Source organism: Etheostoma cragini, chromosome 4 (assembly GCF_013103735.1).
Source record: "Etheostoma cragini isolate CJK2018 chromosome 4, CSU_Ecrag_1.0, whole genome shotgun sequence".
Taxonomy (NCBI): Eukaryota; Metazoa; Chordata; class Actinopteri; order Perciformes; family Percidae; genus Etheostoma; species Etheostoma cragini.
The window spans coordinates 21,868,460-21,884,487 of NC_048410.1; the positions used below are offsets into that span (position 1 = coordinate 21,868,460).

Consider the following 16,028-nt stretch of genomic DNA (forward strand, 5'->3'; position numbering starts at 1 on the left):
TATGCTGTTTCCTGCCGTGTGTTCATTAAATTGCAGGTGTTCAGACTTTAATGCCCTGAAAACCTCCAGATGGGGATATTGGCAGGTTATCTGGTAGAATCACTGACATGCAGGTGTAGGGAATTGAATGCATTTGTCTTTCATTATTTTGATCCCACTTTCCCAATCCTATTGTTACAACAGAGCACTCTCTCTTTATTACATTTAGCATCTGAAGCTGGGAATATAGCAGTAACAAATGTTGATTGGGGGGAGCTATGCTGCTTTCTTTCCGGTTTTAAATGCCGTTATCCTCGACAAATCTTTTTGGTTTTTTGAAATGATGTTATGCTCACCATCGTGAATCAACTGCCTCAAGCCCCTGTCTTTTAATCATTGTCCACCATGTCTCAAAAACTTTCAATCAATTCAGGCTTCAGAGCAACCATAAAAACAATCAATCATTTTCCTTTAAGTCTCAGACACGCTGTGTATTTTTGAAGCATTAGCGTTTGTTTTTCAAAGCAAGCTTCTTTTTTTGGCGTCAGATGGAATACTTTTGGCGTGATTCACCCGCAATGGAATCTCATCCTCACATTCGAAAGGCAGATTTGGATATTCAAGGACAAGCACATACCTGAGATAACTCAGCCAATGTTTCAGCTTCTGTTGTTACTTACTCCAGGCCTAACAGTGAGGAAACAACGAGTGAATCAATCGATAAACCATTTCAGTCATTAATCAAGTAAAAGTGCCAAACATTTGCTCATTGCACATTGCATGTTCTGCTTTTCTGTGTTTTAGATAGTTTTTACTTAAACATTTTGGGGTTCGGGAATGTTGGTTGGACAAAACAAGACATTTTTAGACGTTACCTTGTACCCAAGGATCTCATGATTGGCATTTTTCATTCACATTTTATAGAATACATTTTACAGATTAATCCAATCTAATTTAATCTAGCATTTCTGACGTGATTCAGAAATTAATGCAGATATTTTGAGTTACATTTAATTAATGAAACCGTTCAAATTTTCATTTTAGACAGACTCGAGGGACTATGCTGAAATATACCAGTATTATTATACTTGTTCTGATCTATTTCTAGTTTACAACATGCTTTTGTGTACAGACCTTGAGCACAAGTCCCCGCAGGCATCTCGAAATGTACCTAAATAACTCTTCAGCCCTGTTTAGTAGTGCAGTGTTGTGTCGCAGTATCTATACATTTGTCATGAGAATGTCAACAAAGAGGCCGGCAGCCCTGCCCCCTTAGCAACAAACTGTCAGGACCCCTTTGAGAGTCTTGTTTTTTTTTCTAGAGCACTAAACACTCTCCATTTACAATAAGTCATCTGAGGCTCTGCTGGCACCGCCAAGGCATGGCCCTGAAGAAGCCGTCTCACAAGGTGATTACCTAAGACATCTAAAAACGGCCCTGACGTGAGGTTAGGGGAATGTTAACGATGGCACTGTATGTAATACCGTCTAACTTGCAGTCTCAGACTGCCAGTGGCCTCCAAAAGAAGGCAAGTCATCCCTCCCATTGAGAATTCCACTTTTTCTGCCAGGACTTTTTTAATTTGTGGGAAACCTTTTGCTAATTTCCATTGCCTTAGCCAGATTACTGCTTTATACATGTGTGCTCCTTGCCCTACAAACCTGTCTAGACTTCCCAGAAGCATTGGCAGTCATTTACATAGCTCAGGGGTGACAAAGAGTTTGAAGGATCATAACACTTTATTATAAAAAGTCACACATGTTAATAATCACAAACAACACTTAAAGAAGCTTATCTTTAGTTTGGGATCTGTTGAACCCTTTTCCTAAAATGTGCATAGTATTACATATTGGTAACACTTTATAATAACCATCGTTAATAGATGGTAAATTGATGTACTATTATAAATAGTAATATAACTATTACAAGGTATTATAGTCATCTGTTGCAACTTTATAATAACCATCCAGACACAGTTTAACAACATGTTAGGAATATCTGGTCCATCTATCTATGTAATGTTTATAGATGTTTTAAAAAATAATTTCTTAAAGGTTAACAAACGTTTTCTACTCATTACCCGATACATAATGTAGTATATGAGGGTTATAATGTGTGTAACAATAAACTGCTAATTTACAGCACAACAAATATTTTATTAATTATAATTATATTGCTTGTTAACAGTAAAATGACAGTTTGCAAACAGTTAAATGAAAATTAACCAAAGATTTATTAACTATCAATTTCAATAAATGATGGTTATTATAAAGCGTTGCCGCTTTTCTGAGTCTGTACAATATACATGGACAGCCAGCAGCTGCTTAGCTGAGCTTAGCTTAGCTTAGCACAAAGACTTCAAACACAGAACATCTAGCCCGGCTCTGTCCATATAGGTAAAAATAAATCCACTTGCCAGCAACTCTTATATTTGCGTATTAACAAGATATGTCTTCTTTGTTTAATCTGTACAAAACTGTGTAAAAACGAGGTGGTCATTGGCTGGAGCAGGTAGTATTTGTAACCCCGGTCAGTTTATGTTCTGATTAAACAAACAAGATATAACACGTTAATCATTGAGCTTTAAAGGTGCTGGTAGGAGGATTGGCTACTTTTGAACAGAGGCAGGTTAGCTGTTTCCACTGTCTTTATGCTAAGCTAAGCTAACCGGATGCTGACTGTAGCCTTATATTTAACAGAAAGATGTGAGAATGGTATCAATCTTCTTATCTTACTCTTTGCAAGAAAACACACTTTCATACAAACTTGCATACTTCCTAAAATGTCAAAATTTTAATTCCTTAAATTTTCCACTCATATTCATTCAGAAAGTAATCAGTTATTACTGTCCAAAATCCAAAGAATAGTTTCTGCTCCAAAGGCATTCGGTCTTGGTGGAATTGAATAGTTGGCACATTTTACAACCTTAGTTCAGAGGAAGTGTCTTCGGGAGATGCGTGTGTGTGTGTTGAAAAAATGTTGCCTGTCTTGTTTTGCTTTGGGGCTGTGCTGACATGTAGTTCCCCATGTGTTTTCTGGCCTCGACAGGTGTGTCAAACCCCAAGCCCACACTCTCTCTCTCTCTCTCTCTCTCTCTCTCTCTCTCTCTCTCTCTCTCTCTCTCTCTCTCTCTCTCTCTCTCTCTCGGCCCTGCAGCTGTCACTGCTGCATAACAGTGTGTATGAGTGAAAAAAGGGAGAGATTTGAATGCTAGAGGGAGCCTATTGTCTCTTTTGACCTTTGAAAGCTGCAGTGGGAATTAACGGCAGGATCGGTGCATGTGTAAAGTTGTGAGAACAGATCTGTGTGGATGTATATAAGAGAGGGGACTGAGCGCTCTGTAATGATGACTGTGCAGGCCTTCCCTGTCAGCCCCCTCACTGAGATGTTAGGAATGTTTGCTCATGGCTGAGCAGTATGTTAGCAATTTAGGATTACCTCAATGTTATGAGAATAGGAGGAGAGGGGAGGGAATATGGATAGAGAAAGGGTTCAGGAGAGAGGGAGAGCCGAATGGAGGGAGGGGAGGGGGGGGGGGGGGGGTTACGGAGAGTGAAGAGAGATCACCTTTTTGCCTGCTATCTCAGTGTGGATGTGGAAAATTCCAGCAGTCATGTAGTAAAAAAGAAAGATAGGCGTGTGCTATCGGGGGAAGAGGTTAAGAATGGCAGCCCGCAGCGATCTGAGTGGGTGTTGAGCAATCAATCATAATCAGCTCAAAAAGACGGTGATTGTGGGGAAGTAAAAGGCAGAAGACGAGCGAGGATGTGAATGCTTTGGTACGACTGTGTGTCTTGTGTCTTTCACCTGTCATGTCCCCCCTGCTGTGTGGACCAGCCTTTTCACCGTCTCCACCATGTCGAGTCTGAGCAGATGTTGGCTGCTGCGGCTGCAGCTGCCATTGACGACCTCATTCACGTCCTCTATACTGTCTCTGTTGGGGTTCGAGAGAGCAATGTGTTCCAAAAGATGATACTATAACCAGTCGTGTTCTAAGAACACTATCTTCATAAAATGTGCATGTGCAGACCAGGCAGCTGCTGCTTTGAAGTCCTGGAACTTAAAAAATATGGTCAGGTTGTGATTTTGTATTTTAAACTAAGTGAATCAAATCCAGCTACAGGTTTTGTTTTTGAAAGTATTTTTGTGTTTGTGGACTGGGGTTTAACACAGATCTCCTGAGTGATTGTGTTGACCCTCAAAATGTGTTGTATGCCCTGGTCTTCAATATTTGATGCAAAGGTGTGAAGTGGAGGGTAAGGGATTTGGCACTGATTGGCACTGATTACCTCCGTGTTTCTGAAATCCTTGCCTTCGCCCTGTGACCAACTGTTCTTTTCTGTGATTGGTGCGTTTAGGGAGGTAATGATTGACAATGGCTCTGTTCAATATGTCGCAGTGGTATCATGATCCAATTGGTCTTTTTCCACACAAAAAAGCTGAGAATGTGTCTAACGGTTTTATTTCCAAATCATTTTAAAATTCAACTTATGAAAGATTGTTTTAACTTTAAAATTAAACGCTAGATTAAGTTGCCTTATGTTTTAAACGTGTCTCTGCTGAAAAAAAACACCAACCGTGTATTACCTAAAACAAAAGCGGTTATTTAAAATATCACAAAACCAACTTTATGCTTTGGAAAAGCTGAATATATTATCTCATCTCACAACCACAAAACTGCACAGTTCATCCGATGAACTAAACACATTTTTTGATTTACCACGCATTATTGTCATTTTTGTGCTCAACACAAAAAAATATATAAGGCCTGCTATTTTGAATTAATTTCCATAATATTGTGAAAAAGAGATTTAGCTCGATTTTACTGAACCTCAGCTTAGAGGGTCCCGGAAGTCTGCTTTGAATTTCTAGTTTGGACAGCAAACCTGAGTCTAACACTGAGTCCACCTCACCATTCTCAGAGAAATTCTTATCTTTTTCTGTTTTAGTCAAACTGTAGTTCATATTGCAGTTTATAGTACTTTGCAATGAGATATCTGTGGAATTCATAGCAGAAGTCTGTGGTTGGATCGATGTAATGTCCCCCCCCCCCCCTCTGCTCCTCAGCTGAAGAGATTGAGAGTGACAGTTGCGCGGGGGTCGAACTGGCATTGTTCTTTCTCTGCCATCCTGTGCTGGGATGGTCAGCAGCAGGTGCTGCTGTCCGTTGGGTGCAGGGTCACACGGTGTTGTTGTTTTGGGAAAAGGGGGCTGCTTTGCTGCCAGGTGGCAGTTGTTGGCAGAGACAGTTATGGCTTTGTGTTTCCTCCAAGAGTTACAGCATCAGCTGCCCCTTTTTCCCCTCTAACCGACGACCCCCTAACCCAACCTAATGGCCCTCACCTCAGCTTTAACCCCTGCGTCTCCCAGAGCTGGAAGTGAATGTGTGCGTTCGCCCAAGCTCTGGCTGTGTTTGCAGGCCCAGGCCAATCAGACTGGCTAGCACAGATGTGACAGGCTTGGAGGAATGCTAGGAATGCGGAGGCGCTGGAGCGGGCGTGTCCATCCTTGGCCTGGGGCAGAGGGGGGACGGGCTAGCTCAGTATCGGCACACAGTTCAGCTCTGCTCTTCTGGCCGGCCGCCGGGCTAACTGGTTTGAGAGTACGGTGAGTGCTGCAAGCCTGCTTGAGATGGCCTGCAGTGCTTTTGTGGTAATTGCACTAAGCAAGGCCTTCTGGAGTACTAAAGAGTGTGTGAAAAAAACAGGACTTGTTTCTCCTGTCACTATGGACTCTAAGGACTGGTAAACTTCCTAGACACACAGTGTATTGTGGGCCCCATCTTGACCAGTTTTTGTTGGTGTAAATTTCTGTCAGCAAGTTTAGAAGAGTTAAGGTCATTATTCATAATGATAGAGCAGTTCAACTTCTCTCTTTGGCCCAATTTTCAGCCACAGAAACCCAGTAAACGTGACTTGGCAAAGAAAAGAAGTAAAACAGACTCATGGACTGATTTTCCTTCCAGACAACATAATAATGCTGTTTGCACTTCTTCCACACCAAAAATGATTTTTGTCCTAGCTGCCCTTTGCTGAAAAGGCAGTATTTGTTAGATCTCATACTCCTCCAGAAGAGAAGCCTGCTCTCTCCACAACCTGTTTGTGCAGAATGTCAAGAGTAGATGTTATGTCGTGAAAAACATTGTTCTGTTTTCCAAGCCCTCTCTATAATTAGGCTTCAGGGCCACATGAGCACACAATAAGGAGGTGTAAAACAAGTTAATTAAAACGTTGGGGTAAAATTAGAAAATCACGCTTTTATACATGTCTTATTTTAAGGATGAAACAGAGTTTTAATTACGGTCTCCTATAGTAAACTGAGGTGTCATTATGGCCTGTGTAAAAAGTGTGTTTGCCCTGGGTGTGAGGAAATGTCACACTGCAGTAATAAGATGTGTACTCAAGGTATGTCAAGAGGGCCACCTTCTGTCCATTTTGGGGTATTATCACTACCGTAAGAATGCTAACTAATCTTCTGTCGTGTATTCTTGTATACTGGCTTTTGTTTTTGACCTTTCTTTCTTTTTTCCGTTTCAGGTCGCAATGAATTGATAGCAAGGTACATCAAGCTGAGGACGGGCAAAACCCGCACAAGAAAACAGGTAAACAAGTTCTGATGATTGGATTAGAATTATCATGCATGAGTTGAGTTTTAGTTAGTGACAGTACAAGCAGGTGGGAGGGGTGGACTAAGGCTACATACGATCCCAGTCCAAGGCCCAGGGGTGCCCAGGCAAAGGTCTATGGTGCTGGAGTGGATGGGGTTAGAGGCCAAATTTAGACACACAAATTCACCACCGGATTAATAGTTTCGGATGTCATGCTTATTTAAAAAACAACTATATTAAAACGTTTAGAAAGGAAAAGTCTGGTTTTATTATCTGTTTCTTATTGTCAACAAATCCCATGAAAAGACCAAAACCAACCGTGTGATAGAGCGTCTTTCAATAGCTTTCCATATACCTACCCTGTCTGTGGCCCCAACCCATTCTATTCCTGCTGAACATGTCAATTCTTAAAGTTGCGTCACAAATATATAGTTTAACTATTTGAAAAGGCAAATTAAATTTCATAAAACAGCTGGGCACTGTAGTTTTTAGACAAACACTACTCAAACCAGCAGGGACTGAGACACTGATCGTGTGTGTGTGTGTGTGGGTGTGTGCATGCGTGTGTGCGTGTCTCCATGGCAAAATGTGGTCCTGGAGACACCTACTGTAGCAGGAATTACCACAGAGGCGAATAAGAGTACTTTGCCAGGTGTTTAGATGTCTGTCTGCAGATTTTATCAACGCAGTACCGTAACAACCATTCAAGATGCAATCACAGAACTTTACAGGTATGTACAGTAGGGGAGATCAAAATGAAGTTTGAAGATGGGTGTGTTCCCAGCAAGAACAATCAAAGTATGTGGGTAAGAAGTAGGGAAGGGCCATAGGCCACTTCACACCACTGGCTGATGTGATCCCATTGCAAGATGATCTCTAGTTGGGGGACTATTTTCAGCTGCAGATAAATATGCTCTAGTGAGTGTTTAGAGCAGGTCGGTAGAATATCCATGGAAACATGTCACCCTCTATACCGGTGTGACTTATTTACACTGTATATTTTAATATCTGACCCCAAATGAAGGTCCATAAGAAATAAACTATATCATGCTGGCTTTGGTCTTTTCATGGGTTTTGTTGACAATTAGAAAAAAATATAGAATATCACCAGACTCATGCTTTAAATCGACTTTTATTATTTGCATGAACTTTTTGAGACTTCTTACTGTGTGTTATCTTTGGAACTACGTGTGTATGCTAGTGCATGCATATGTGTGTGCATGCATCTGAGTGCATGTTGTTTTTATGCTCAAAAACTGTTTCACACCCCTTTAGGTGTCTAGTCACATACAGGTGTTAGCACGGAAGAAAGTTCGTGAATACCAGGCGGGTATAAAGGTAGGTGCCACCAACCTGGCCCTGGCAACACTGACTGGGCGTCTCTTTCCTCTTTGGTTACGGCTTCTCTCTCTCTCTCTCTCTCTCTCTCTCTTTCTTCCCTTCTCTTTTCTCTCCCTGTCTCCTTTTCCTCTTCCCTCCTCTTGGCTATTCTTCTGTGCAGGTTTCTAGCCACTTGCAGGTTCTCGCCCGGAGAAAATCTCGCGAGATCCATTCAAAGCTAAAGGTATGCGCTTCACCGCGGGCTCGGCGGGGCTGGTAAAGGCTTGGCTTTGCACTATTGACCTAATTCTTGCATATTCTGTCCTTGCTTTGATGCAAGGCCAGGTCCTGCTAGATAAGTGGATGCAAGCTTGGCAAGTAAAATACATTTTTTTTAACGATAAATCAGATATTACAAACATTCTTAAGGAGTGAATTCTCTGATAAACCATGCATGCAGTGCACAAATAGACAGCGTTTTTTAACTTCTAACATAGGTCAGAGGTGCACTTACTGTGAGACTAACCCCATCACTTGGTAGTGTAAGTTGTTAGCTGCTACGATGAGCCCAGCGAACTGTCATTCAGCCGCATGTTGCTCCAGCTCTGTGTCCGTTCTCTGTGCCAGCTATGCCTCTGCAGCATACTGTACTTCTCTAAGACTTCTTCTTTCCCTAAAATGCTCTCTACTTCAATACTTCTAGTTCCTTTAATATGTCGGTTTGTGATTTGTTTTGTGAAAGTGAACATTCAAAAAAAACACCTTAATCATCATGTGATTCCTTTGGACTTGTCTTGTAGTTCTTTAAATCCCTCTGCTCTTTCTTCATGCTTTTTATCCTTTTTGGATATTTACATATACATAATGCAGAATTGTTTAAATACAGAAGACATTGTTGCATTCTGCAGTGCTAACTCCAACTTAAATTAACCCCTTAATGCAGACTAATCCTACAGTGGACACCAGCATCCACGAATTACACATTTTGTTTTACATTTCCCATACTGTAAAGAGTGAGATAGCAATGCATTTTTAGTATAAAGCAAGTCAAGGGGCTATATAAATATTGTGAAAGTGTCAAAAAGCTAAATCCACAGAGAAATGCACACAGCCCATTCAGAAACAGTGGCTTTTAATCGAGCCATACTTATGTCTGGTTGTGATGTCACAACTATACTATATATGGGTAGAAAGGGCTGCTACAGTGCCGTTACAGTTACATTCCACGGCTGCAATTACGGCGTAGAGACTCAAAAATGTTCTTACATCATATCATCGTCATATCATACTTTGACTGCGACAAGTGATTATTACGTGCAGTAGGAGGACTCAACGTCTTCATCCAGTGACACAAGTTTTTGAGCTGTCCACAAATGCCAAACTCAACATGAATACAAGGTATAGGACTGTTCATAGTGAGCCAAAATGTCCCTCTCTTTTTTGAAAGTTAGATGTCCTCAATAGCAAAGTCGCAGGCCTTACAAAGCAAGGCCGCCACATTATCCTCCCGGCTCTTCTCACAGTCACATGATGGCATCAGGAATTGTTTCAAACCCGTTTGCCGATCTTAAAGTTAGCGTCATTTTCATCATGTTATTGTTTTGTTGAGTTCAGCATAGCTCAACAATACACTTGATTGGCACTATTATATATTTTGTGCAACGTGTGCTCTAAAATTAGACCAACATGCAGCAGTATAAGGGTATTAAGATCAGGTTTTAGGTCTTTCAAAGCTTATATTGTAGTCTGTGTGGTGACTTTAATCCTCTACGCTGTAGGGGATAATCATGTTCTCTTCTCTTCTTTCTGTTATTACTTTTTTCTCACACAACCACTTTTCTCCTTCCACATATTTGTAGAAATATTAATGTTAAAAATTGAATCTACCTTTGTACTCTTTGAACCCATTTACAAAAGCAAAAAAAATCTTACTTATTTCAACTGGTCAGTCAGAATGTAATTTAGTTCAGTCATCTGGCTTTTGATGCTTTGTGAGTTCACCTTAGTTGGATTCTTGGATTTTTTTATTTTTTGTGTTTTTGTACAAAGGAATTTACGTTTCATATCTTAAGTTTGTGTATTTATCCATTTTATTTATCAGAACTTTAATATATTTGGATGTTCCTCTGTTCTTTTGTGACAATTTCAACCAGTAAAATTTCAACCTTTTACTGCTATCTAGTGATATGAAATAAAATAAAACAAGAATTCACATTACCAAATGAAATGTAAAGGTTTTGGCGATTTTTCTTATCAATAAATCTTGTTAAATATAATATTGTCATCAACCTGTAACGAAGCAATACGTCAGTCCCTAGTCAACCTTGTAACCTCTCTACCGGAGAAAACTCATGTTATTGCACACCACGTCTACGGTGTAGAAACAGAAGAGGCAAACCAGGATTCATCTCAACCAAAACTGAACAAAGTAATCTTAACACAACATTTAGAACTGCACCATACTAATGGTTTCTCTCTTTTTTGATTCAGGCGATGAATTTGGTAAGTGAATTTGACTTGTGCAATATGCTTCCCTCCTTCCTTTGTTTGGCAGCACCAGTGCACTGTCCCCTTGCTATGGCCCTCTGCTGGCATGGCACCCCCCCCCCCCCCACCCCCCCACCTCATTACTATCCTGTAACGAAGCAATGCTTCAAGCAAGCAGCCCCAAGCAAAACCCAAGACTGCTGCGCATCCTGCCTGATGTAGTGTAAACCCCTCAGCATATTCCAAAAACCTCGAATCCTGCTTGCTTTGCATCAAGGTGTTTGATTGGGGTTCTCGCTTCTGAGGCATCTGTCTTTTAGTTGCAAAGTCATAGCTTAATTATCTTAAGTGCATTCTTTTGCAAATATGAAACACAGCAAAAGGATAAACTGAGTTTGGTGTATTAAAATAAAAGCTTTGCAATATGTGTCATGCACCATGGACTTAAATTAGTTGGCTTTGTACAGGCTATCCTTTTGCATCCGTTTTCACTGACATAGTATTAGTTTCATCAGTAATTAAATTTTTTTATGCACACTTTTTTGATGCAACACACATGCAAATCTGCATTTCAAACCAAAGCACTGCCTTTATTCTCTTTTTCTTAAGGTGATCCTGGTAACACACTGACATTCAATTAGTCATGTGACCTGAGCTTAAGTACCAGTGCGGTTTCATCTTCTCCGTTCTACTCTTTGCTTCATTCTGTCCAGCTGCTCTTTGAAGAAATGTTGTCTTTATTAAGTTTTGAGAATAATTGAAATAGGTGTTTTATTGACTATTAAGCCAAATTCAAGTGTATTGTAACTCTTAAAATCTCACCTCCAAGATTATCAGATTCATTACAGAATTCAGGTGCCCTCTACTTCAGCAGTAGGTAATGTTTAGGTTGTGGCGCCACCTTGTGGTTGACTCCCGTTGTTCCTCTGTTTCAATCTGTAGGATCAGGCGTCTAAAGACAAAGCCCTGCAGAACATGGCAGCACTGTCGTCTGCACAGATCGTCTCCCCGAGTATGATAAAGAATCACCTTCCACCACTGCCTCCTGCCCCCTACCAACCACCCAGAGTTAGCCCACCACTCATTCTCTCACACATAAACACATTTTGTTGGATTTTTCAGTCATGAAAATTCCGTTGGATTTTATATGGGAAAATACTTTAATTAATCCTACAAAACAATTAACAATATTTTCTTGCTCTGCAGTTCTGGCCTGCTATCCCAGGACAGCCTGGACCTTCTCAGGAGTAAGTAAACCCCCTCTAATGAACCCACAAGATGTTTGTGGGGTGACATCACACTCCCTATTTACTATCTGAAGAGAAAGGTTGGCCTACGGCCTCCCCTAGCGGTTTCCCCCATAATTCTGAAAAGTGTCCTTGCGTTTCGACACTATATACCGTAAATGAAAGTTATTAGTAGTATTATTAGAGGTGAAAGAAGAGTACATAAAGAGTGACTGAGTCAGCGCAGGGGTTTAGGTTTAATGTCAGGTGGGTGTTGCAGGGCATGTTTAACTGATAACATTTTTGCACACCAGGCTGATTCTAGATCTCAACCAGGGGAGGACTCCTGGGCTTGGCCGCACCAGCCATGCGTAAGTTCCCCCTAGCCGAGGTCCAGCTTTGAGCACAAAGCAGAACTAACTCTTCTTCTACACTGTATTGTACTGTATGTTTCCTGCACTGATGTAAACCACCACCAGGCAAAAAAAAACTGCTTCATTTTGGATTGAGAAAAAATAAACATAGGAGATAAATCTATACTAGTGTTCGATGACTTGCGTTCACTGAAAAACTACTTAAATGTCTAAACATTTTAATCAATTTTGTTAGATTTGTCAGTTAACGCACAATTAGTTAATGCTGTTTTGCATCATTAAGCAATGAAGCAGGTGGACTTACGCCTAGCTGGTGCAACAACACATGCTTTGACACTAACAGATTTTCACAATAAAAAGCCTTTATCAGAAATACAAATATAGAAGGACCCATGTGCTACAAACACCTGTTGACCATGGTGACCATGTATAGTAGAGCTCATTGTCTCACCAAACCATTTATTGTCTTTCAGTATTAAACCTTTTGCACAGCCCCCATACCCCAGCCTATCAGGTCCTGTACAACAATCCATATCAAGTAAGTACAAGGTAAATATTCTGTGAGAATTTTGCAAAAAATGAAAGTAAAAATGACTGTTTATAAATGTTTGCCTGTGTGGCATTCAGGTTATGAGCCCTTGGCACCACCTCCTCCTCCATCTGCTACTGCAGTGCCAGTGTGGCAGGACCGGACCATTGCCTCCTCCAAGCTGCGGATGCTGGAATACTCAGCCTTCATGGAGGTCCAGAGAGACCCAGACAACGTAAGTGAAAATGTACAATAAGCCTAACCACAAATAGATAATCTAAATAATGTTCATGATAATAATGTGTTTTGCAAATATATGTGTTTGTTGGAGGATGGAGACTCATCCTACATTTTGTTACATATGTGCCTGCACATTGTGTCAATGACAAAAAGACTGAATTGAATTGAAAAGAGACATGGAAGGATTACTGAACAAGCCCAGCTGGTGTTGGCCCAGGGCCCAGAGGGGTAAGGGGGCCTCTGGGCCAAAGGCTTTCTTTAAAGTGACTGATTTCCTGTTAAAAAGTAGAAAAGAAAGTCACAGAGCTGAGTTAAAAGCAAGAAAGTCCTGATCCTGTTTGTTGCTCCTGATCCTGATAAGATTTTTTTTCTTTTTTTTTTTTTAAAATAAGATAGAGGATAAGAGAAGACAGACTTTATATATCTCACACTAGGGACATTTCTATGCTACAGCATTTCGAAAGAAAAATGTACACACATCAGAATAACACAAATACACCTTAAGTAGATATAAAAGAAAATATAAAGTATAAGAAATGTAAAACAATAAAATTAGTTGTGATAATAATAGTAATAAATCAAACAAACAGTATTTACACAAAGAACATCCTTATATAAACAGGCAGTGTTTGTGAATGTTTACTTTTTATTTATTTATTTCATATTACAGCTGCATGGCATACTGAGGCTACAGTAACAGCAGAGTATTCATGTTTTAAAAACAGAACCAACATCTCAGGCTTTGTTTGACTGTGTCCTATAATATTTTAGAAGAATCTCTGTCGGTCCAGAGTAAAAGTCCCATCAGTCCAAAAAGGCATGATGAAGAGGAAGAAAACATCATTTGCACTGGACTATAAGTGTCATTAAGATCAGCAGCTGATGTTCCTGAGTTTAACCATTGTCTCTTGTCTCTTTGGTCTCTGTCCACTGCAGTACAGCAAACACCTGTTTGTCCACATTGGACAGACTAACCCCTCCTACAGCGACCCGCTCCTCGAGGCCGTGGACATCCGGCAGATCTATGACAAGTTCCCTGAGAAGAAGGGCGGCCTCAAAGAGCTTTATGAGAAAGGCCCACAAAATGCTTTCTTCCTAGTTAAATTCTGGGTGGGTTGTTACTGTTATATCTGTCGTATTCCAATTATTAGTTGTTATTATGCATTTGTATTTCACTTTTTCTGGTTGATGTCACATTACCCCCATACGGAAAAGTGTGAAATCTTAAAGCACAACGTTTTAGCTCAACAGGAGGCAATAACACCAACAGAACATTTTTCTTACTAGCTAGTTCTCTGTGTAGTGTACAAGTATGTAAAAAAAATATGCAAGAAGTGTTATAAAATTGTCTTTCAATTTTATTTTTTCTGATAGAATCCCATTACATTATTAATGCTTTTTCTAATAGTTGACTGGCAAGGCGTACATCAACATTTTCATCTTATATTGAGACCATTGTAGGTATTTCTTTTTAACTTACAACTTCTCACTTTGGCAGTGACACAAGTGGTATCAAAGTATGCAAACCACTTCTTTTTTTTATGACACAGAGGTGGACTTGGCAAATTTTTATATCTGATAAAAAGATTATATAGAAGGCATTTCACAATGGATTGCTTCATCGTCTATGCTGCATTTCTTTTTATGTCAGTAAACTGTATCTGCACACATAATGCCGTCCTAAAACGCCTAGTCACAAGACGTTTGTCAAAAACACCCTAAAATGTTCTTTCAACTAGGGCTGTACGATATGAGGAAAATACATGTATGCAAAATGCAGTAATGTTGTTGAATATCTCGATAATGCTATTACTTGCAATAAATAAACAGATACTAAAGTGTAATCAGTTTCACTATTCAGCTATTGCTATTGAATGTACAAGGCACCACAAAAAAAAGAATGATTTTGAAGAATTACATTTCTAAGGGCACTTTTATACTGAAAAACATCTCTGACTTCTTTTGCCATATGTCTCAGCCTTTTGTGATGTGTTCAGTTGATTTCGCTGTAACGATAAAAAAGGATCTATTGTGCAGCCCTACTTTCAAGCTCATATTTAATGTGCTACGAGGACATTTGAGTTACATCCAAGTTATGTGATGATCATCACCCATCTGATGAAATGTTTGCCCTCTGCAGGCGGACCTGAACAGCAGCGGCATGCAGGACGGGCCTGGCTCTTTCTACGGTGTCAGCAGCCAGTACAGCAGCCTCGAGAACATGACCATCACTGTTTCAACCAAAGTCTGCTCGTTTGGCAAGCAGGTTGTGGAGAAAGTAGAGGTGAGAGTGTTCCTTTGATTCTGGATTCTTCTCTCAAACAACTGCAGCTTCTCATTTTAATCTTACTACTTTGTGTTTTTGACTGTGTGTGTGTGTCTGTTGCAGACAGAATATGCCCGCCTGGAGGGAGGAAGGTGTGTTTACAGGATCCACCGCTCTCCTATGTGCGAGTACATGATCAACTTTATCCACAAACTCAAACACTTGCCTGAAAAATACATGATGAACAGTGTTCTTGAAAACTTCACTATCCTACAGGTAATATACACTCAGTAATATTGGATTGTTGAAGGACAAGTTTGATGTTTTGCGAACTCACACTACCGGTCAAAAGTTTGGGCTCCCTTACAAATTTCCATTCCACTCCATTATAGAAAGAATACCAGCTGATCTGAGTGGGTGGCCGATCTTTAATGCTATCTACATTAATCTATTATCGGCAACCATTCATCAAATGTTCCACAGCCACATTCTGTTAAAAAACTAACCCTTTTTTTAAATGTAGTCCGTAAACTGCTGCCCTGGTTAAAAAACAATGCAACTGATCTCAGCTGGTATTCTGTCTGTAATGGAGTGCAATGAAAATGTCTAAGTGACCCCAAACTTTTGACCGGTGGTGTATATGCAGAGAGTTAGAAGAGATGATTGAGACCTCTCATGTCTGTACGATAAATGTGAAGCTACAGCCGGCAGCTGCATAGTTTAGCACAAAGACTGGAATAGCTAGCCTGGCATATAATCCCCCTTAAAACCACAATTGTTTTTATACTGGTATTTGGACAGATATAATGTGTTCATTAGGGAGCCCTAGATGTGCTGGTAGGAGGATTGTGTTACCTTCAAATAGGGCCAGGCTAGCTGTTTCCCTGTTTCCAGTCTTTATGCTAAGCTAACATGCTGCTCTTGCAGGTTTACATTTACAGTACAGACATGGGTGGTACCAATCTTATCATCTAACTTTCGGCAAGAAAACAAATAAGA

At 40.2% G+C, this 16,028-nt stretch overlaps 1 protein-coding gene across 11 annotated transcripts in view; it reads left to right on the top strand.

The window, feature by feature from the left end:
* Positions 1–16,028, top strand: part of LOC117943351 (transcriptional enhancer factor TEF-5-like) — a 34,178-nt gene that overhangs the window by 15,789 nt on the left and 2,361 nt on the right. The window contains exons 4-15 of one of the 11 annotated variants that reach the window (XM_034869424.1): positions 6,517–6,581; positions 7,863–7,925; positions 8,089–8,151; positions 10,398–10,409; positions 11,337–11,462; positions 11,601–11,641; positions 11,935–11,991; positions 12,468–12,532; positions 12,622–12,758; positions 13,700–13,873; positions 14,904–15,047; positions 15,153–15,305. In XM_034869424.1, coding sequence (XP_034725315.1) covers positions 6,517–6,581; positions 7,863–7,925; positions 8,089–8,151; positions 10,398–10,409; positions 11,337–11,462; positions 11,601–11,641; positions 11,935–11,991; positions 12,468–12,532; positions 12,622–12,758; positions 13,700–13,873; positions 14,904–15,047; positions 15,153–15,305 — 1,100 coding nt within the window. The remainder of the gene's footprint in view (positions 1–6,516; positions 6,582–7,862; positions 7,926–8,088; positions 8,152–10,397; positions 10,410–11,336; positions 11,463–11,600; positions 11,642–11,934; positions 11,992–12,467; positions 12,533–12,621; positions 12,759–13,699; positions 13,874–14,903; positions 15,048–15,152; positions 15,306–16,028) is intronic. The other 10 variants (XM_034869427.1, XM_034869425.1, XM_034869428.1 and 7 more) reach the window with 10 other exon arrangements.